The sequence below is a fragment of the Onychostruthus taczanowskii genome, unplaced genomic scaffold (assembly GCF_017590055.1).
Source record: "Onychostruthus taczanowskii isolate IOZ18803 unplaced genomic scaffold, ASM1759005v1 scaffold1, whole genome shotgun sequence".
Taxonomy (NCBI): domain Eukaryota; kingdom Metazoa; phylum Chordata; class Aves; order Passeriformes; family Passeridae; genus Onychostruthus; species Onychostruthus taczanowskii.
In genome coordinates this window covers 23924455-23947551 of record NW_024496525.1, presented here as the reverse complement: position 1 = coordinate 23947551, position 23097 = coordinate 23924455, and the positions used below count along the sequence as shown (strand labels likewise).

The 23097-nt window shown below is 42.7% G+C and overlaps 1 protein-coding gene across 5 annotated transcripts in view; it reads left to right on the top strand.

The window, feature by feature from the left end:
• The window catches only part of FOXN3 (forkhead box N3), a 208348-nt gene that overhangs the window by 87576 nt on the left and 97675 nt on the right, over window positions 1-23097 (top strand). For all 5 annotated transcript variants that reach the window (XM_041411259.1, XM_041410450.1, XM_041412106.1 and 2 more), the window contains one exon: window positions 15739-15875. In XM_041411259.1, coding sequence (XP_041267193.1) covers window positions 15739-15875 — 137 coding nt within the window. The remainder of the gene's footprint in view (window positions 1-15738; window positions 15876-23097) is intronic.

Here is a 23097-nt window from a genome sequence, read left to right as displayed (position 1 = left end):
CTTTCAAGCCCAGCTCTTAAGTGGATGGCCCAGACAGGGATCAAACTTGCAACCCTGGCATTATTAGTAGCACCATGTTCTAACCACCTGAGCTAGTCTCTGCAACATTTCCTTGGGAATGTTGCCACTACTGCTTACCAGTTATTCTAATCGGATGCCTCTAAATTAAGAGTCTTAACTAACCTGAACCATCTCTCTTATTTTTTCCAAAACAAATCAGCATTTAAAATTCAGTAAAACACCTCCACTTTGTCTAATTTTTTGTTGTTTCATGTTTTGCTGAAACACCTGTAATATTTCACTGCCTCTTGGGCAGTGCTGCATTTGTTCAGAAGAATAAAGTTCCTTGTTCTTGGCTAAGCAAGTGTGCTTTGATGTGTCATTTGCTGTTAGGTTTTAGAGCTGACTAATTTTGAATTTGGGAAAGCAGAAATGTAATTATGACCCTTTCTATTAAGAGACAGGTTTTTCAGTCATTCTTGTTTGAAAAAAAAAAAGTTTTCGTTTAGAAAGCTTGATTTTAATTTGTAGCAATGAAATTGTATGAAAGGTTTTGCTTTTTCATCCTTTTCTTCTATGACTAGGGAAATGTCTTCCTCCCGCCAGCTAAAATACTTGCATTATTTTAGTTTCAAAGTAAATATGCTTATGATCTAACCACTACTTCTAATTACCTTCTGCTCTTTTACCAGCACTCAAGTTGCACTCGCCCTCCAGCAGTATCTAGTGTGCCGAAAATGCATTTGGCTGGGCTGGGTTGATGGGACAAGAGTCCGTGCTTTTATGGTAGAGTTATCCACTTGTGTGCCACATCATCTTATATTCCCTTTGCTATTTATAAAACAGGGTTTGCAAATTTGTTGGATTGGCACTTTGAATCTTTAATTTAGACATGCATTTAAAAGGGGAAGAATTTGCTTCTTCAGTGAACTTGCCTTTTTTTTTGTTTTTTGACTATATGTTGATTCCTCTTGAATCAGGTGAAAAATTGAAACAGTTTTAGAGTAGTTTAAACAGCTTTTCAGTCTATGCCATGTGTAGCTTTGGACTTCTTGCAGTGTGTACCAAGACATGCTTTTGTTTGGAAAGGAAGAGAATTTTGCAATTGCTCAAATAACTTTTCTGTTTGTGTTGCATGGCTTTTAAGTTAGACCAAGTAATGTTACCATCTAAGGGTGTGTTTGTGTAATGGATGGATATGATAAGAGTGGTGTGGGAGGCTATTTATACAGAGATTTGTATCTTAAAAATTATGAAATTGGCTTAAAAATCACACTGTCATTTAAAACAATGAAGGGAGGAGCTGTGTGCTTTATTTTAGAGCCTTTAAGAACTTTTATAAGCTCTTTTATAGAAGCAAAGACAACTGGAAAGGTTTTTTCATTTGCCCCCCCTCCCCACCTCCATGATTTTGCACCGTCTCATGACTTTCTAATAGAAACATCTAGAATACCAACATGCTAAAAATGCTATGAATCAGCAACCTTGAAGCCAGATTCTGGAGGTTGCAATAAAGCTATCATCTGTCAAGTTTCCTTCAAAAACTCTTCTGTTAGTGGTGTCTAGTGTTTAGTATTGCCTGAGAAAGTCTTTTGCAAGAAAAGCACAGTAATTACAGAAGTCCTTCTCCATAGAGTGCAGATGTCACCATCTGTGGTCATTGGGTGCAACTATGAAGAGACAAGGAGCCTTTGGTGCAGCCAGCCCTTTTTGTGAGCTGATGCTTTGGAGCTGGTGTAACTGGCTTCCTCTTGCAGGGGCAAGCAGTCCTGAGTTTTTACAGCACCAGCATCCTCAAAGGCTAGTTACTAGTTTTCAGCAGGGTTTGGTACATGGTGCAGCTCTGAAAGGTAAGATGACTGCTGTTTAAGTGTCTCAGTATTGGTAGGATTAATGGAGTCAATATAAGGCGTCCATCCATTCCTTTTTGTTCAACCTTTAGGTAGGGCCTTCAGCAGTCTGGACTTCATTTTCTAGCTATGCATTTTTCTCTATAGGGGTATTTGTATGTTATTTTTTGTTGCTTTTCACCTTCAGCTATTCAATTCCAATTGCTGATTTTGTGGTTTCCCCCCGACACACACACCTTAGTTCTCTTTTTTTCCCTACCTGCGTCGTCTGTAAATGTAACTGGTCATAAGCGTCTGTCTGAGGAATGCAGGGACAGGTGTTTTCAGTTGTCCTTGCACTGTACTGAAAGCACATTTGTATTTTGAAAAAGAAAAAAAGTTGCAGTGCTTTTTTGAAGCAGGATTTTCATTCATACACCGTATGCTATTTTTGGTGTGTCAGATATGAAGGCTTCCTGTGTGAAACTGATCAAGTACAAGATCACAGGAGAGCTCGAGCAGAGTGACTCAGGTCACAGCAGGCCTAGTTGCATGACACCTGTGTCATCAAAATAGCCTTGCTTTGGCATCCCTAAATGAGATTTTCTTTTCCCTTAGATGGTAGATCTGTTCAAAGGTGTATTTGATCATGAATAATTTGGAGGAAAACAGATTTTTAACCTTCTGAGAATATCATATGTCTTCTCTTCCTTGTTACTTCTGACCTCCTCATCATCTGATGTTGGGCAAGTTGTCGATTTTCATCACTAGAGTCTGCTCGGAAATTGTTTCTCCCTGTTTCCTTCCACTCCAGGCATGTTAAGTCAGATAAATTCATACACTGATGTTTAATCACTGATCACTTACCACTCTTGTGCAATATTGATCAGCAGCCTTTTTGTATGCAATGCTCAGATTGAGTAATAGCTTCCTAGTAAACACTGAGGAGTCGGAGGTTGAAGATGGTGACTTAGCCCCATGTAGAAGTTACACAGCTTTTTTTCTAGAAGCTTCTAGACTCCATCCAATTTCTTCTCCCCTCCTCTCCTCCAAACTCTATTTCTTTCCACGTTCTGTTCAAGCCCAGCGTTGATCCTTCTTTCTGTAGATGGTGTGTCTTTCAGCAAGTGCCCCAGTCCTCTTTGAGTCAGGGCTGCTGGTGCTGCTGAGGCTGTCCAGTGTCTCCTTTTTCTGAGGAGCCTGTCATTTCTTCTTTCACTACACTACAAACACACACAGGCTTCCTGTTTCATGGGGGCGTCCTGTGAACATCGTACCTGAAAATGACAAATGACGGCTGGTGAGATAATTCAGTTAAAAAGAAGTGAGGGAAAACCCAAATATGCAGGGCTGTGGTGTGTGGGTTGAAAGCTGTTTTTTACCCCCTGCTTCCTCCCACTCTTTCCTTACTGGGTAAAAGACCTGGTCTGTGCCTGAACTTGCTGTTCTGAATAACCTCTTATCTGCACACAGTGACTGATGCTCACATCCTGTTTGCTACCAGCTTAGAACGCCCTGAAGAGGGACATTTCTATTTCTGCTGGGTCTGTTTCAGTGAGTTTGCAGGCTGGCTCTCTGCTGCTGCCTCTGTCATAGGCCTTTTGATTGTCTCCCGTGAATTTGAGGAAACTCATTTTTTCTTTACCATTTCTATGAAATAGCAAAATCATTGTGGGATTTGGAATGGCATCTGGAAAAATGAGGTAGACTTTTAAACAGAGGAATAATTTATATTGAGTCAGAATTTGGTTAAGTATTTAGACTTTGATTAATGCTCTGCTAATGTAGAACTAGTCTGCCCAGGAAATAACATGAATAAACCTGTGAATTCTATTCTTGCCAAGATGTAGGTTTTGATTAGGGACTTGCGCTATAGCTTCCTTGGAAAAATTGTATATTGAAATATTCCTTTTTTGCGCACCAGTAAGTTCAGATATAATTTCTCTAATGTAGTCACTTTGCTGTGTTTAATAATAAACTATCTGCACAATTTCAAATCTGTTTTAATGATGGAGGTGCTCAGGGAAGCTGATTATCCAGTCTAAAATACACTTCATTCAGTGGCTCATGCTGCAGATTTTTTCCATGACAAGCTTTGTTGTGTCCGCCACTTAGTATTTTACCAGTTGCAACCTCTGTGTAGCCATGCTTGCAAAAATGCAGCCACCTAAAAAACCCAAGGCAAAGAAATCCTGTAGTTGTCAGGTCTATATTTGAGATGTCTGTGTGGAGATAAAGGGAGTGTTCTTAGTTTTAATAGAGCTTACTGTGAATTAAACTTTGAAGACTAAGCAAGTTCATCTTCTTGCTTAGCTTCTTTTTACAAGCCTTTGCTTCTGCTGCAGACTTAAAGTGGGAGAAGATATGTCTGAATTAGTGGCTCCCACAACGAAAAGTTCCTACATTGTTCTTTTTAGCTTATTTCACCTTGAGGATAATTTGGATAAGACCTGATAGTGTATCTTTCTTTCTCACATGTTTCTCCCTCCCTGACTTGGTGGTAGGCTGCTCATCTCTTGGGGCTGGCTGCAGGTTCCCCAGCTGTGGCACCTTCTCTTTCAGGGAGGGTGAGGGGGCTGTGCTTGCTGCCAGGGTGGAAGTGCTGTGTTTAACCCACATGCCACAGTGGTCTCCTGTTTGTGCTTGTGGTGAGGCCATGGCCTGGCTATCTCCAGCCATCCATAGGCTGGAGCTGGTGTGGGAAGAAGCTTTGTGCACTCATGCACTGCTGCCAGAGGAGGCCAAAGGTACAGCTAGGACTGCGAGAGGGTGCTTGTAGTGACCTGTGACATGGCAGTCAGTGGATACAAGTAGGGGGTTTAGCAGCCCGCTCCCTGTCTCTGCTTGCATATGTAATTTCCTTGCCATCTTGAAATAGAAGCCTCCCTATGTTGGAAGGCTCTGGTGCACTTGAGATGTGTTTTTGACTCTCCCCAGAAGACTTTTACGGCCAGCACTCCAGAAGATGCAGGAAGGGGTTATTGCCATAGGTGGTAGTGCTCTCACTCTGCAGATGGTCCCAATGAGGGATTGCTGCTCTCTGGCTGTGTGTAGGTTTCAATGGTGTGCCTCTCAGGTGAGATTTCTTGCTCAGTTTGCGTTACATTAAAAATAAGATGTCAAATCCCACTAGGTGAGGAAAGCCCTTTCCCACAGGCACAGAAGTTCTAGACCCGCCAGGGTGCCCAGTGTCTAAGAGGGAGTGTGTGTACTGTAGCTGTTGGATTTTGACCTCCCCACAGGAGGCTAGTTTGCTCCTAGAGTTAGGCTGGTCTTTCCCTGGTTTGTCTTCATTGCAGAGCCATTACTGTTTAATTTAGGAGGTATTTCTCCAGAGGCTTGTGGTGGTACCTGGTGTTTGAGTGGAAGGGGGATTTGTGTAGACTGCTTGCAAAAATGCCAAGTCATGGTGAAGTACCAGATTTTTTTGAGTTCATGAGGTTTTGGGTTATAACTTTTGGGCTGTTGAGGCTTCTGAAGCCAGGCCCTGCCCTGACTAGTTTATGCTGATTTGGGTTGTGTGAACGAGATGAAAACTTCACTGCAGTCATGAGTTGCTTCATTTTGGAGGATGTTTGCAGCATGGGGAGGTGTTTTGTTTTGCTTTCTGGGGTTTCATTCAGCCATGAGAAAGAGGAGGAGGAAAGAGGAAGATAGTAAATGGGACACAAGCAGAGTAGAATGTGTATGTAAGTAGCCAGAGGAATGTGTGTGTTGATGGATGTGCGTAGCACTGAGGTCTCTGTTGCAGGAGGATGGTTATTCTTCAGCGTGTGCCTGCTGGAGGTGACAGGGATCTGTTGAGGCAGCTGAGTGGGGCTTGGGATGGAGCACAGCTTTGTTTCTGTAAATAACCCAGGAACACTTGGAAACCCCACATCCAGGGAACCTCTCAAACAATTTATCAAAGTGCCTGTTTTTTCTCCTCAATACATCGTGCAAACCGATATTAAACACTAAGCAAGGAAAAATCGTACATTAAATAAACAGTTATGAGGGAAATGGTGGAAATCCATTAGCTTTTGTCAGGTCTTCCTTATTTCTATTTTTATTTGTCACAGATAATGGATTTAGTACAACCTATTCCCTCTCACATATTTCTGCTAGCTGTTAACCCCTTCCCCTAGAAATTCACTCTCTGGCTTATTTCATCATTAATACAGCAGTAGGCAAAAAGTGACCTGTAAACCTTTAGCACAGATATAAGTGTTGAATAATTTTTTTAATATCTGTTTAGTGAAGGGTTGTGTTTTAAAATTGTCCCTGTGTTTGTATATATGATGTAACTATACATTTGTAAGAAAAGGCAGTTTCCAATTGTAGATAATATGAAGGGCATGGATAACCCGTGGGTATTTAAGTGAATGCACCTCTAATATTAAATTAGTGCACCCTGCTAAATGGACTGCTGGTCTGGAGTCTGGGGAGTTTTTTTCCTTTCTGCCATGGTTTTTTTAATAGGTGACCTTGAGGACTTATTTTTTTATTCCTTTGTTTCTGTGTCTTCTCAATTTTCTTTTTGGTAGTGTAGGGATAATTACACTTTCCACATATACACAGAAATTCTGTAGGCTAAAGCAGCATTATTAACACTACTTGCTGCCCGGTCTCCCTCAGTATGCCTGTGATGGCTAGTCATGATGACAGGCTTGTCTTCTGGGCTCTCCTGCTTTCCCAGCCCAGTCTCCTTGCACCTGTTTTATCTTGCACTTAGTTCCTCCCTTGCAGTGTCTCAGCCCGACTTCTTCAGCACCTGGACTTTCCTTAGCCTGGGGAGACCTTGGGCAATGTCTGGGGTTGCTAGGTACTGGCATGAAACAACATCAACTCTATATAGGAGGCAGGCATTGTTTAAGAGCGCTTAATGACACTGCTTTCTTCAGCTCCTTGCAGGGTTACTGTGTGGCAGCCTAATAGCTTTATAGGGTGGTTCGCATATCAACTCAACAAAGAGATATCTAACAGGCTAAATACGACTCTTGGAGTTGGGTAACGTAGTGCAACACTTCCTGAGGCTGTTGGAGGAATTGTTTTATGATAAAAGCAGTGGGAAGCTACTGTGGTGTAGGAGATCCACTGCTGGCTGTTAGCAGTCATTTTGCGCAAGCTTACCTGTACTAATGGACACATGCTGGTGTGCTGGAGGAGCAGTGGACCAGCTGTGCCCCTGGGCAGTGGGTTACCGTGACTGAAATAATGGTAGAGAATCATTCCAGACCTGGTGTTAAAGTGCCCCTTGCAGGATCAGGAACCTGGACTCTGGAGACATGCTTTGGGATGACAATCGTGGCTGCAGCTCAGACTTGCTGGGTGTCTAGGTCGTGCACTAGAAGACACCCCTAACTTCTCTGTTCACAGGAGGGGAAGTGCTGAGGAAAAAAATAGCTTAAAAGCCCATGAATGCCTTCATTCGTGTAAACCCCAAAAGCAGTCAGTCCCACGCCCGCTGTTTCTTTGCTCTCCCTGTGGCAGATAGACAAGGGCACAGGCTCTGCGCCTGTGATGCTGCTAATGGGGCTCTCTGCAGGTTTGGGGGGTGGGCAGCCTCAGAAGGCACTGCTGCGGAGGGCAGGACCTTTCACTCTGATGACACATACAAGTCCAGAGGTACAGAGAAAACTTCTGATATGTCTTGTGCTGGTGAGACTTGAGCTCCTTTAATGTTGGAAGACCACTGGACAGTGTGCATTTTGCAACTTTCTTGTGTTGCAGGGTCTTGTGCTGCATCTTGCCTCTGAAATAGGTGGAGTATTTTTGACCATGGAATACCACAGCCTTCCCTTTTCTTAGCTGTTACTTCTCCGTGGTGATCTAGCGTCTTTATATTCCTTTAACATTGTTTATTTGTATGCTTGGCTTTCTTTTTGTTTTATTTCATTTTGAGACAAATTAGTCCTTTTCCTCTCTAACCGTACTTCCATTCTTAGGGAAGTAATATACCCACCCAGCCTCTCCAGTCAGAAGGACAGTGCTCATTTTGTGACTGGAAGAGCAGCAGAGACATGGAGGTGGCTGCATCACTTGGGGAAGAACCAGGCTGCTTTCATAAAGTCAAATCAGGGGAATAAAGGGTTGATGGCTGGATTGGTGTCTGGGGTAGCTCACTGAGCGAGCTAAAATACCAAGAGATGAGTGTGAAAACAAGGACTTGAACTTGCATGATTTGAAGCAATGGATGTTTTTACTTGGAGCAAAATAAGATTTAAAAAGCCCCAACCTTTTGTTTTCTTGAGGAATGCTGATGATTTTTTGATGCAACTGGCTTACTTGCGTTGAACACTCTACACCAGCAAGCTTTCGAATCAAAACTTTAATTTCATGCATTAGATGAGCATATGTTTATGGTCATGTAACTGTTTTAGCCAGTCTCTTCTCGTCACGCTTCTTCACCTTTGCGCTTGAGCTGAGCTCTGACTGCTGCTTTACTGAGGAAAGGTTGAAAACATGCAGAAGTGTTTGTGAGGGTTTTGTTATGCTGCATGCAGATACTACTTCAGGTTTACTTCAGCTTGGTGTCAAGCTCTTGCCTAACATACCCAGACTTTCCTTGGAAGAGCAGGGGAAATTTCTGCCTCTCTTAAGTTTGTGGGTCAGGGGATTTTTACGAAAATTTAAAGCTGAGTAAGCAATTGTCACTGTCATTAAAATGCAGTCATGGTCTATGGTGCTATTCTTTAAAGCTGGACGTAGAGAATTTCACTGGTCTGTGCTAGACATGTTAAAAGACAATGAAGAAAATCTGCCCTTAAACTGTATGAATAGTTATTTGTAATTTTTATGTAAGATTGCAGTGAATCTGAGGAATGTGTTTTGTAATAATAGGAATCGCTGGCAGTGGCTTTGTTTTTCTTTCTTTCAGAATTCCTTAGCTGTTGTACTGCTTAATTAAAAAGCAAACAAACAAAAAAAACCCCAAACAACAAAACCCAAACAAACAAAAAACCCAAACAAAACCCAAACCAAACAAAAAACCCCCAAAAAAAAAATCCCAGAAAAAACCTAGCTGACCTCAGATGATTCAATGCTTTGTTTGTGTGTTTCTGCAAATAATTTCAATTGTTTATAAAAAGGAGTAACTAGAGAACCCCCCAGACTCATATGCAACTTATAGGCAAGGTATTATAAATGATAAAGTTTTAGTATTGTCTGTGACCACCCATAAAAAACTACTTAAAATGGGAGAATCTGTGTAGGAGAGCAGAGCAAGCAACCTTATTACTTTCTTGATAACTTGAAATACCAGTGAGTAAAGATAAAAAATAGAGTTTCAAACACACCAGCAGACCAACTTTGGCATCTGATCTTAAATCTTCCTGAGTGTTTGCCAGGCAAATAGTTTAAAATTTGTTATGTAATATATTTTCCAAGTTTTGATACTAGTATGCTAATTCTGCCTCATGTAAATGAAGGAACTAGTTCTGAGTTGGTTCTGTTGTAGGAGTGATACCCTTCATTTGAAGGAGCATGATACTAACATGAGGGATGAAAAACAAAAGTAAGGAGTGTTCTTGTCACCACTGTCTGTGAATGAATGGCGTAGATCTGGCCTTTGAGTGGTGTTCCTGGTTGCACAGGTTCTCTCTCCTTGGATGCTATAAAACATCTCTGCCCTTGCCATCATAGTGCTGATTCAACACAGCATCAGTGGTCACAACAGGCTTGCATTTTCTAGTCTTGGTGAATTTTGCAGTCATGAACCACTTCTTTCCTGTAGTGCCAGCACAACGTTTGCAAACCTTCAAGGGCAGAGGTGTATTTAGCGAAGTATGTGTAATCTGTGTTGTATTGCGGGATGGCTTTGAAGTCGCTTGGCACGTTTCTTTGCTTAGTACAAGAAAGTTATTTAAGCAAGTCATTCTCTCCTGAGGTGGATTTTGGAGTGATTATTGTGTTCCTCTCAATGCACTTCAGAGCTGAAGACAGGGTGTTATAAGGTGCAATTCGGAAAGTATTTTACTTGCCTTCTTTCTTCTCAATTGCTTCTCAATTTCCTCATGAAAATACCTCACTTTTCGTGTTAAATATATTTTTTCATAGGATGAGGAAAAGGGAATTTGTGTTTAGGAGGAATTCCTGATGATAGTTTGCTGTTCCTGGGAACCAACCAGAAACTTGTTTTAGTCACAGTTTCCAGAATTGCTCTGTCTTCTGTGTGGCTGCAGTGTCAGGTGGCGAGTGAAGTACCCTGCTCTTTTATGGATAATAAGACTCTTCCATCATTCCTTGTTCTCTTGGGTGCTTTTGCAGGTTTTCGCTGCCTGACAGCCTTGGATGTGCTCTCGCCACCTCCAGAGGCTTCCTGCACAGGTGTGAGCAGTCAACAGTGACAACAGCGGCAGCAAGGTGGCTGACGGCTTTGTGCTGCTGCATTAGATGTGGTGCAGTCATAGAAGTTGAGAAATGTGCTTCTGGTCTAAAACAATGATCTTTTTCAGATTCTGGTCTTGGATGTAGTTACTCAAACAGTTGTTTTAAATTCTGTGGTCAGATACATAGTTCTATCCTACAATTCTCTTTGCTCCTGTGGAAACCCTTCTGTGATCATATTGAACAGTTGGACCTGTAGAAGCTGTTGGGCATTCCCATGGATAAGCATAGTGGCAAATCTGTGTGAAAGGTTACTTCAAACCTGCTGTTGCAGCATAACTGGACACAATGAGCTCAGGATAAATATTTCTTTAAATTAAGAACCTTTAATACCCAGTAATCTCTCCACTATTACTTTGAAAGAGATCACCTGTTGTAACAACAGTAGGTTTCATCCATGAGAGAAAACCTTTTGATGGTGAATTACTGACAACAAAAGATTCCTAATCACTGAAGGTGATATTAATGATATTCATAGGTCCTGTGTTAACCACTGCAGCAACCTACAGTGGGTTAGGCAGGGACAGATGTCACAGTGACGTGATTTCAGTATTTGATAGCTTGGGGCTGCAGATGTTAGTTGGTAATGCCCTTTTCTGGGTAACAGGAAATTTCTGCTTTTTCTCTTTGCTTTTATGGTTAGTGAAACTAATGTGACATACTTTTCAGATGGTGTACATCTGCACCTCTTCAGTCTGTAGCTGCCTGATTCATACTGCTGATCATTTTGGTTCAAGAAAGCCTAGTCATGGCCACCCATCCCCTCCTCATCTGATAATGGAGAAGTAAAGTACGGATCTACTCAGTGGGCAGCTGTTGATTGGGAGTAGCAAGGTCCTTTACTCAGAGCTGTGTTAAAATTCTCAGCCTGCTGGCATAGCTTAGGTATGTGAGCGGAGCTGTGCAGTCACTCGTGGGTGTCTTGTTTTGGTTTCTCTCCTCCCAGCCTCCAGGCACCTGTGTTGGGGCCCAGCCTCTCCATGTCTCTGGTTTCCCATGCACAGCCTGGCCTTTCCCTCCGGGCTGTCTGCCAGCCTTGCTGCCCAGCTCACCCCAGCCCCTGTACCCCTGCTCTGCCTCATACTGGTTTTACCATTTGTCTTACAAGCTGCTTTCTGTCCAGCCAGAGTCCTGGTTTTCCTTTTTCAGTTTGCTGTTTCACAAGGTGTATGGGGATGTCACCAGGGCTCCTGCTACAGAAAGGAACGGCTCCCATTCCCTCCCCTGTGTCCCCACATCCCTCCTCTGCTTTGCCACAGCTCTCTGGATGCTTGTCACACCTTTCATGTGAGCCAGCTTAATGAATGTAAATTACATCAAATTGTGTGAGAAAAACAGTTTTCTTTGAGGAAAATGACTGAAATGGGCTTATGGAAGAAGGCCCAGGCACATGCAAGGCATCACAGAGGGGAAAAAAAATCTCCCTTTTGGCAGATTTCCCTTAGAGTTCTGTTCCCTTGGGGACCATCTTGGTGGTGATGCTGCTGAAAGAGATGGGGGTACCTGGAGCTGCTCCTCCAGGCAGATTCAAAGTGAACATGTTACCAGAGCTTCAGAAGGGAAAATTTGGAAATGCCAACATCTCCCTGAGCCCATGTTTTGTGGTTTCTGTATCTGCTCTCTTCCCAAAGCTTTGTTTTGGACAGACTTGTTTTTATGGCAGTAAAAAGAAGAACTCTGTGAAAAAGGTTGTGTTCCTAACACCTTTCAAGTCTGTGCTAAAATAACCAGGGAACAAAATTCTTCAAATGAACACTATCTGGAATTTTTATCTAGATGGATGTAGCTCCTGTAGTACCAAAATCTGACCGTGCATACCCAATACAATGTGTTTTGTACTTTTTCCCAGCCACTGGTCTCAGAAAGAGCTCAACACACAATTCTTTTAGTTGAGCTTTGGGCAGACAGTAGCTGATGTTTGAGGCCAGGTAGTTGTGAGGTATATGCAGGCAAAATCATTACAATGAGGAGTTTTACTAGTAGATAATGCTATTAATTCCCAACTATAGCAACTGAAAGAGCTGACAAGCAGCATTTTAATTACTTTAAAATTTCAATATTTTTTCAATTCTACTAAAAATGACCAAACATAATACTAATAGGTTGTGTAAAGTAGTATTTAAAAACTTCTGTGTGAAGTCCATTGGAAGAAAAAAACAAGTGAACATTGAGTATATCATGTACCTTTTCATGGCAATGCACTGACTTTAGTTGCTGGGTGGGAATCAGAACTGGAATTAGAGATATGAGAGAGCAAATTTGTTAATAAATTGGGAATTAGTACACAGTATCGTGCACAATCTACATCTATATGTTAAGTGTCTTAAAAAGGAGTAGCAATTTCTCCATATAAAAGATAATCAGAATTTTTTTTTTTGTAAATAAAGTATTCAGTCAATCTTTCATGGGGTAACTGTATGTTTCTCTCCCTCCCCATTAGCACCTCTGAAGTAGTTTACCCTCAAGTATAGTTTACTCTTGGACCACATGAAGAGGACTTGTAATAACGTCACCCAATTTTTAACCAGGAATCGATGCAGAAGCTGTAACCTGTGTTTGGCAGGGAGGAGGTGGCTGTGCCTAGCCCTGGGAGGAGGTGACATGTGGGGAGGTCTGAAAGCTCCAAGTGCTGAGGAGACCAGGGGGCTGTTACCCACTCCTCAGTCACTTGTTGCCTGGGAGACAAATGTTATCCAGGGATTTTTTTTTTTACCCTTCCTTGCTGGTTTTTGATTGGAGTCACTATTGACTTTTGGCTTGGAGGAGGTAGTGAAGCAGCACGCCAAGTGTCATAAGATGGAAATTAATCACTAACGGACGGGTCTGAGCTCCAGTGATTTCCTTTCCCGTGATTGCTCTGTATATAGGAAGACTAATGACACATCTGAACAGACAGTTAACAAAGCTCTTCACACCTCCCAACAGTCAAGAACTTAACCAGATGTCACTTCAGTTTTCCTTTTTATTCATGCTCTGTTATGTGACTGTGGAAAAACAAAAATAACTGTCTTAAAAGAGAACATTGAAAAGTTGGCGAGCTTTGTCTTAAATTACATTTGTTTTTGCTGGTAAATTATAAGTCAGTTCAGTTGCAGTGAAAATATAGCAAATCTGCCTTCCTAGTGTTTTTTTTAACAAGGAGTGTACTTCTCAGTATTTTTTGTGAGAGTTCCTGTTTTTCAGTGAGATTATTTTTGGCTTTTGCAAGAATATGGACAAGCCACACAAATTTATCTTAACAGTAGTAAAAGGTTTTGAAGTCACTCTTCAGTAGTGACTTCATATTGTAAGGCCCTCACCTTAAACTAACTGATGTGTTTTGGGGAGTAATCTCTTCCAGGTAGATGAAAAGGCTGTCTTGGAAGTAAATGAAAAAACAGAGAAGTTTGAAAACAATATGTTGTGTTCCAGTAAGTACAAATAAGGTAGATGGTATTTAAGTGTAGCTTTTTTTATAAGTTTATCCCATGCTGTAAGAAGTAAGGAATCCAGCAAAGGTTTTCTCCTGAAAAATTTTCCTAGTTTTGCTCATTGCTTGCTTAAAAGGAAATTTTATGTTCTTGGTCTGGGTCTTGGATAGAGTATGGAAGTGGAATTTGGGATGTTTGGATTCTATTTTTAACTCTGTCCTTTGCCTAAAAATCACTTACTGGGCTTGTCATGTGTCTGGCTCATTGTCCCGTATTTTAAGAGGGCTAAGTGTAACAACCTCCTTCTTGCAGACTGGTGTGAGAAGTGTGGGGCACAGCTTCCACAGCTGACAGCAGCCCTGGATCTCTCAGCTGTTGACTGTAGTGCTTTGCCGAGGTGAGAGCCAAAGAGGCTTGCTGGCTGTCTCTCTAGCTCCTTTAGTCTTGGGCTTCTTTCGCCATATCAGGACCTTGATTCATTTCAAGTGCTGGAAGATGTCTCCCCTTAGAGTCTTCTGTGGCCTCCTAGTAGGGCACCTTTGGGCAGTAAAAGGATGGATGGGCTTGAACCCTGGAAGCCATCCTGAGGAGTCTTGACCCCATGCTCCTGTTCCACCAGGGCAGCATGCAGCCCTGCCTCTTTCTGACAAAAGACTGTCACAGCTCCTGTGGGTTGTGCTGGCTGCTCTCCTCTTCTTTCAAGCCAAGTCTCATGTGGTGCTGGAAACTTTCTAGGTGCACACACAGCCATCCAGGGACATTGGGGAAGACTTTTCTTTTTCATTTATTTTTCATTTATTTTTGGGGAGGAGAATTTAGTGCAGATTTGCTTTCTGTAAGCACTTTGCATGTTGCGCTGTGTATCCTACAGCTGTCCATGGGGCAGAAGAGCACTTAGGAAGTGGTAGGGTAAAGATACCAGTTTTCAAAAGGAAACAGGTGTCTGGTATATGATTTAAGAAAATTATGTCCTTCTTCTGTGTGTGTGTGCCTGTGTGTGCGTGTTCTTTAACATGTTAACTGAGACCTGTGTTTCACTGGTAGAAGTTGAAGCAGAGGTAAGGGATGGTTCTGGGCTGAAAAGCAGCTAGAGGCAGTAACACAGCCTCCCCCATCTGTTCCAGAAAGCATCAACATTTACCAAAAAATATTAGCATACTGCCTTTAAAGCCTGTCACTTGAGTTCAGTCAACATTTAGGACTGGTGTTTGTTTTTATGTATGATCAAGCAGAGCAAGACTACTCCTGAACTATCATTCCATATGCTTTCATAGTGAAGCTGAGGCAAAGTTTTCATATTTGTTTGCAAACTCCCACAAAACGATCCAAATTATCCTCAGCCTGACCTCTGATGGGATTGAGACAAGAAATGAAATTGCACTGCTTGTAACTGCAGAATAAACACTGAATTTCAGTGTAATCTTTGCTTTACAGATTAACTGCTGGTGTTGTTCCTTGTGTCCAGAAAGGGTCATTACAGTAACTGTTGTTTCAGCTGATCACAATTTCACAACACACTTAAATGGTTATACTCTGATTATACTCTGGGCTCTTTTTTTTTTTAGTTTTGGTCCATTGGTTTGTTTTGGGGTTTTTTGGTAGTTTTTTTTCCCCTCTGGGGAGAAAAGATGATTAATTTCCTCTTCTAGTATAATGGCATTGATGTCATGTGGGTTAGAGGATTAAGTCCTTATATTTTTAAAACAGTTGCTAGGGTGTTTAACCCTCTCTTTTTAGCCTTGTTTCTGTTTGTATAACAGCAAAAGGAAAAGAAAACTACTTCCAAAAACAAGATACTTCTCCTCAAAGTTTCTGTTTAACAGTTAACTGTAGCTTATTTTTCCAATATGAGGTGATTGGAAAATTGCCAGATATTATTAAATCCTATTAACTAGTAATGAGAGGGGGAAAAGAGCAACCAAACATTAATTTTTTCTCTCAGAATTGTGATTTAAATCATACAGTCATAATACATTATTAAAGGAGTAATAATTTCTGGCAAGCAAGTTATATTCTCTTCTGTCAGACAAAAAACCCAAACCCACTGCTTTTCCTGAAAAAAACTGCTAAATAAATATGGCTGTGCCATTAGATCAAATATTTGATTTTTTTTAATTCTTTTCTCTTTGCAGAGTATTGGAAAGGGATCCTTGTGGTGTATAGACCCAGAATATAGACAAAATCTTATTCAGGCTTTGAAAAAGACACCCTATCACCCATATTCGCATGTGTTCAATACACCTCCCACATCTCCTCAGGCATATCAAAGGTAAGAACTAGATGCATTTTACAACTCTAAATGTTTTCCTGCGATGTTGCGTATGATTCTTGGGTAAGACACTAAATGTAATCAAGCGATGCAGTTTGGAATGTGCTAGTGTGGAAAGCCCGGGAGCGCCGGTGATGGCCTGGCTTTTTCGGCGTGTCCGGGACACCTTTTCCCTGCTCATGCCCCTGCTGGCATCAGCGCATTCCCCGAGCAGAGCCTGCCGGCTTTCTGCAGCAGCCCTTTGGCAGAGGAGCGCCTGAAATAAGAATGCAGATAAGCAAATGGAGAGCTCTGAAGTGCCCACTTATCCCCTTTGGTGAAGGCACGATTCCCTTGCTCACTCAGGGGAGATGGGCTCATTCTTTTCCTGGCAGAGCTGAGGGCCGATGTTGCCTGTGCAGCCGCAGGATGTCCCCCAGGTTGAGCTGGTGCCCAGGTGGCTTGACCAGCCCTTGGTGGTGGATGGGCACCTGTGGTGGCCCTTAGGATTAGCCTGGATTTTCTCCTTTCCTTCAGCGAAACAGACTTGGGGTGGAGTTTTTCTGTTCGTTTTGCGTTTTTTGATCTGGCATTAATTTACGACGAGTGTTAGCAAAAAGACATAATCTTTGGCTGCCATCCACAAAGCAGTAAAGCAGGCGCTGAGGTTTGGCAGAACTGCTTTCTCCTCGATGCTCATGAGGGCCGGAATGCGGTTCATGGCCCGTGCGGGCCTCCCCCGCCCCTCAGGATGGGGAGGGTGTGATGCGCCAGCCGCCCCGGGGCTCGCAGCAGCACCGGGACTGGGCGGTGACGCTGACGGCGCTCGTGGCGGCTGAGGTGGTTCTTATTATTTTTCCGCGTTAGCGTTGAGGCTGGCGGCCGGGGAGGGCAGCGGCCGGGGAGGGCGGCGTGATGGTCGCCGTGGCGACGGGGCGTCTCCCCGGCAACGCGCGGGCCGGGCCGGCGCTGCCGCGTCACGGGGCCGCGGGGCTCGGCCGCGCCGTTGCCGCGGTAACGGCGATCCCGGCATGGCGCTGGGAATGGAGAGCCCGGGCCCGCTTTGTGTCGGGGGATCGCCCCGGTGGCCGGGGATGCCCCTGGCCCCTGGATTTTATTCTGGTGACCCGGGCGTGACCAAGGGTGCGGTGTCCCAGGCGGTGCAGCTCGGCTGTCCGATGTTCCGTGGGGTGCTGGGGAAACACCGTCCCTAGTACCACCTGTGGAAGTACCCCTCACTACTGTGCTCTGCAGAAGGACAGATAAATAATTTAGATAATGGATTAAAACTGTAATTTGTGCATTTGAACAAAGCATGTTTCCTGGCCCTTGCTTTATTGTTACTGCTGCCTTTATAAGAGTATTTTAATTACGCTCATACACATTTATTGATAAATTCTCATATTGAGTAGAAGCGTAATGCACATCTGACATAGAAATTGAGGGATTTTGATCCCTTCTAATCCCCACAAACAAAAAAAATCTAGCACACACATGCAGTTGTAAGCCAGAGGACTCCCATTTTTTTATGGGTGAAGTGACTGTTGACTCAATGGGTTGGCTTTGCCAGAGCCTCTGTGTAATTTGGTGGCAGATGTTGGCAGCAGGAGCAACGACATGGGCAGCTCTTCTAGGCTAGGCTGAAGGAAGCAATGCAGCAGCATTGCTTCCTTCAGCCCCTGTAGGGATGAATCCTTAGAAACACCCTGTCTGGGTGTCAGGGAGCACACAGCGGTGTAGCTACACTATGTTCTGCACAGCCGTGTGCCCGCTGCTCCCCTGTCCTCATCCTGCACAGCCGTGTGCCCGCTGCTCCCCTGTCCTCGTCCTGCACAGCCGTGTGCCCGCTGCTCCCCTGTCCTCATCCTGCACAGCCGTGTGCCCGCTGCTGCTCCATGCTTGCTGTGTGTGGCAAAGAATGCCTGCAGAGTTGCAGATCTTGAGCAGAGGCTGTGCTGCCTCTTCCAATGGGGTGTGTGTCCAGAACCTCATAGCCTGTTTTCATGAGCGGGAGAAGAGAGTACTGGCAGGTGGCAGCCAGTATGGGATTTAAGAAGTGGGTTTCAATCACTACCTGCTTTCACCACTGCCCAGTGTAGCTGAGCAAGGGAGGAGGGGTCTAGTGCAGCACTGACAAGTGAGTCCCAAAACTGAAAGGGCAGGTTTTTCTCCTTGGAGCCCATGGGATGGATGAGCTGCTGCTACACTGCTTGTGCTGCCAAATGCTTTGGAGTCTTCCCTGTAATGACTGCATCATAAAACAAAGAGCATGTGTGGCTGAAGGAGCAAATGCCTTGCAAATACAGCAAAGGCCAGATTTTATATGAAGAAATTGTGGTCTCACAGTTACTCTTACTTGGCTATCTTTCAGCATTTCCACTGTTAAATAAACCTTAATATCCCCATAGTATTCTAAAATATTTATTCATTCTGCTGCTAATGACTGGTGAAACTTCAGTGTGAAGCTGGTCGAGGCTATCAGTGACTTTTGAATTAATTCTGGATTGGCAGTTACATGGTAATTTTCTGAATATATTTCCAATATATTCTCAACGAGTTGAACATTCCCTGTGCATTTGGAAAAAAACAGTAATCCCATGTGTAAATGATTGCTTTCTCATGTGTACAAAGACTTCAGTAGGGGTAGAAAATGTAAATCCACTCCACCACAGTCAGATCTCCAGAGCAATACATCGTCATAGTAACAAATTCCAAGGGGAATTTTTCTTATGGTGAAGAAAGTACATCTAGAAAAAAAATCCTTGGGTGGCAGAGGTTTTGCTGTCTGTCCATCTTACGTAATGGAAATCCACAACTAAGAGAAGCTATGTCACTTAATACTCATTAAATATATCTGGAACCAGATAATTTGCCAGTATTATTCCTGCTTCTAGGAATAAGGTTTGTAAGGGTCAGTTGGTGAAATTGCACAGGGGCAAATTGACCTATTCCTTGTCTTTATCAGATGTTTTAAAAGAATAAAGATGCACAAGTGAATCATGTGTTCTGTTTAGTATCTGCATAAGCAGCTTAGGGTCGAATTGAGCACAGAGTGGAGGAATGCACTGTAAAAATACCCCAAGCAGGATGATTACTAAATGCACAAATTCCCCTTTTCCTTAACAGAGTTAATTGCATCAGATAATTCAGTTTCATGACTTCAGTAGAGCATCCTGCATAAATATGACAGGGGTGGACCTTTTATGAAGGAGTTTCATGATGCGAACCCATACAATTGGATGACTGAGTGAGTGTTGTACCAGTATCATTTGAGATAAAAGCGACTGTAGCCATGACATTTGGACTACATTGGGTTCCATGTCTAGAAGACATTTTGGGGGAAAAGGCAACCTTGCTGTGTTTGTACATTAGAAGGAGATTCAGACTGCAGTTGTCTGAATTGCTGCTTCAGTTCAGGCCAAGATTACCTGTAAGCTGTAAGAAGAGAAGCAGTAGAATATCACAAGGTGAATTATTTCATTTTAATTGGCTTGGCTGTGTGTTCTTAAAAAACAATAAATACTAGCAATAAAACCCCTTGGGTTTTTATCTGTTTCTTCTAATAGAAGCATGTGTCATAAAGCATGTCATTTATGGTAAATTTCAAGAGTGAACCAACACGGACACGTATCATTACAAAGGAAAAGCTCTCCTTTGTGTCGAAAAATAGGTGTGTTAGACTAATGTGTTTCTTCTTAAATTTTACAATTATTTTGGCAATAGCAACTTTGAATTATATTTATAGGCACACACTTGGTTAAGTAACTGTACAAGTCAGTGTCCTGATACTTCATGTATGCATTTTATTTCCAGATTTCTGACTGTAACTGAAGTGTAGGTGGGATTTTAGCTTCTAGTAGTGCTTGGATGAGGTCTTGAAATTTTTTTCCCCCTGTGTATATTACACAGGGCTATTTCTCAATTGTGTTTCTTTTTGTACTGTTGAAAACTATCAGGAAATGTAATCTAAAATAACAGAAATTACTATTTTCACAGAGTAATAAAAATACTTGAAAATTTGAGTGGCTATCCAAGAATATTGGCTTTATAGACTTGTGGATAATGATTTCATGGCTTTTCATTTTTTCAGTGTGTCTTCCTAATTGTAGTTTGTTAGAGGAGTGTCAAATATTGACAGATCTGTCCAGTAGCTGATGAAATTGCTAACATGTCCAAGAAAGAAACTAAAGAGGTGTTTCTTTCTTTAGCTGTCCCAGACTGCCTGTTCATAAAGGCTTTGTTTGGTTCCTTGTTTGTTTGCTCCTTCCCATTGGGAAGCTCCTTGGGTGAGCTTGGTTCTGCTTCAGGAAGGATTGAGACGCTGGACAGACCTGAACTAGATTTGTGCTTGGCTTTGGACATGGAGTCCACCTGGGCACATCATAGCATTTGTGTCAGAAAAATACATCTGGCATCCATCACTACATTTCAGCCAGGCTGCCCTCTGTAGAGAGGATTTGAGCCTTGCGGGGCTGGAGCTAACAGGAGACCGTGTTAGAAAAACTAACCAGCACAGTTTTGGTGGTTGTAGGGCGTTCAGTGTAGGTGGCATCTGCTGGTGGTTGTGGGGCGGATGCTGTAGAGCCACCCCCCGTGCCCCGGGCTCCCAGACACTGCTGCAGCCTCGGTGATGGAGGAGAAACAGGCCCTGCAAGGAGTCAGCAGAAAGCCACCTCTGCTGCTTATGTGGAGTCACTTCCCAGAGCATTGCATTTGAGTGTGCGTGGCTTCATCATCTGGTTTTCCATTCCGCTTCCCTTGTTGAAGTATAGGTTACAGAGGCAGGCCAGTGGATCACAGAGAGCCTGCAGGTCCATGAGTAACCATATGTTTTATGAAACAGTGCTAGCTTGGGATTTGAAAAATTTGGAGTGGTTTCTGTTTTGTTGAATTTAGTGTTTCTTTATGGCATTTCTTTTTGCTACTGTTGGATTTCCAAAAAAGACCATGAGCTCCTTAAACATTCATCACTTCTCCATTGTCTTGTCTTTTGATACCTCTTTCGGATAAAAATATTCTTTATCCCAAGGTTGAGATTAGAAAAAGGGACTTTGTGGTTATGAACCCTTGTCTAACTTCTGAAATTTATTCGTAGAGACACAGAGAAAGATTTGTGAAACCTGGTGGCTAAAACTTTGTTCCTGAAAATCCAAGTTTTACAAATCACCGTGAGAAAGTGATGGCCATCACTGTGAGCTCTGTGGTAAATAGCAGGAGGGGTGACCTGGGCATGCTTTCATTTGCATTTGTCTATTTTAAGACTGAAAGCACACAGTCTTACCACTCACTCCTGGCTTTCTGCTCCCATCTCAGCAGTCGGAGCCCTTGCACATGCAGTGCAGCCCTGCGGTGGGAGCTCCCAGCAGTGCCTGCTGGGGCCAGCTGGACCCACAGCCCCGGTCCCCAGTCGGAGCCCTTGCACATGCAGTGCAGCCCTGCGGTGGGAGCTCACAGCAGTCCCTCTGGGGCCGGCTGGACCCACAGCCCTGGTCCTCTCTCGGTGCTGCCACGTGCTGTGGGATGCAGTTTGAATACAGCCCCCTTAGGATGGGGAACTTGGAAGCTGTTTCAGGGATGTGAAATGGACACGTGTTCCCAAGAGGGCAGCTGTTATAGATCAGCTGCTGAAGAAACCGCTGGAACAATTCCTTCAAATATTTACAGGGTTTGACTTTACTATCACAGCTTCCACATTTTGCAGTTGTTTATTGAAGCTAAACCAGCATCGAAGTTGTAGGTTATCACATTAGACAAATTATAAGCACCCTTCCTATCCGTACACTTTATAAGTTGAGATCAGATGTGATCTGTGACCATTTGGGGAAGCTGGTGAAACAACCTTTTCCTATTCGCTAAAAGACTTGGCAAGGTGTCTCTTGTAGAAAAGACATGATTTGGTTGTCCTTTGCAGTCTGGAAATGTGGATTTAATTCTGTGTTACTGTTTTTGCATTTGATAGGAAATGAAGCTGATCATAGGGACGTCTAATACTAATTTCTGTGCAGGTTACAACCACTTTATCAAGAATGATCTAACTATTTTACTTCCTATGCCGAGTCAGAATGAGTTTTCTTCTCTTGGTGTGGTGTTAAGGTGGAGTCTTCAGGGAATTTCTGTTTTGCTGTTTTCATAGTTTTGTAGTTTGTGAGATCACAGAGAATACAAGTTCTTCTAAAGTGTACCCTCTGCCACTATCATGTACCTTAATTTGAAGACCATCTATACTTCGGGATTATGTTGCTTTATTTCTGTTTTCTGGCAAGTTGGATAATACTGGTTTAGTTTCGTGTCAGGTATGAACAGCAGAGAGAACTTTTGCTTGAGTGAATGCATGGATGAGTGCATAGATATTTGAGGATTTTTCAATCCAGGACTTGCTTTCTAACATATTCTTAACAGTTCTCTAACCATTCGACTTCTGTGATCCCACTGAATATAGTTTCAGGAAACGAAACAGATCAACTCTTCTTATCTTTTAAAAGGCTTTTTTTTTCCTTTTTTTTTTTTTTTTTTTTTTTTTTTCTTTTATTTTTTGCACCTTACAGCATGAAGGATCTGTAGGGAGAAAAGATGAATTCAGAAAGGTGACCACAGATTCTTGGACAGAAAAAGAAGAGCAGAAAGTCTGAATCTGATCTCTCTAACATAATAGCTTCATGCAGGAATGGCTGGTAGAAATACAAATCACCCTCTAATCGCATCTTCATTCCTCTCAAAATTAGTCACATGCTTCTGAGCCTTCTCAACTGAAATGTTTTCATTTCTTTCTCATTCATACCCCCAGAAAGAAAAAATATTTTTTCCATTTGCCAAATATATGAAGATTTGGTTGAGTCTTTGTTTTGTTTGTATGTATTTAGACTTTTGGTAAAGTACTGCAAAGCAGAGTCCTTAGTCTGTCATCTTTCTCTAGATGTCAGGCAAACACCAGCTCACTCCTTTATGTTGTTATTTTTCATGGTTCCATTTGTTGAACAGTCTTTCCAGTTACTTGTCTTCTTAGGCTCTTTTTCCCCTCCTCTGTGCCTTCTGTAGATAAATATAGCCTTATTCCAAAGATAACTTGGAATGGTATCGTAGATATTTCCACTAAGTTCATGGGAAAAAGAAAGTGTAGGGATGTGTTTTGAAATTTTTGTTACTTTGTTTGTAAAACCCTCTGTAGGTCTGGGTGTTTCCCTATGAAAGTTTTTAGAGTGGCCTCATTGACGGAGCTGTGAGTTGCCGACTGCAGGAACTTGAA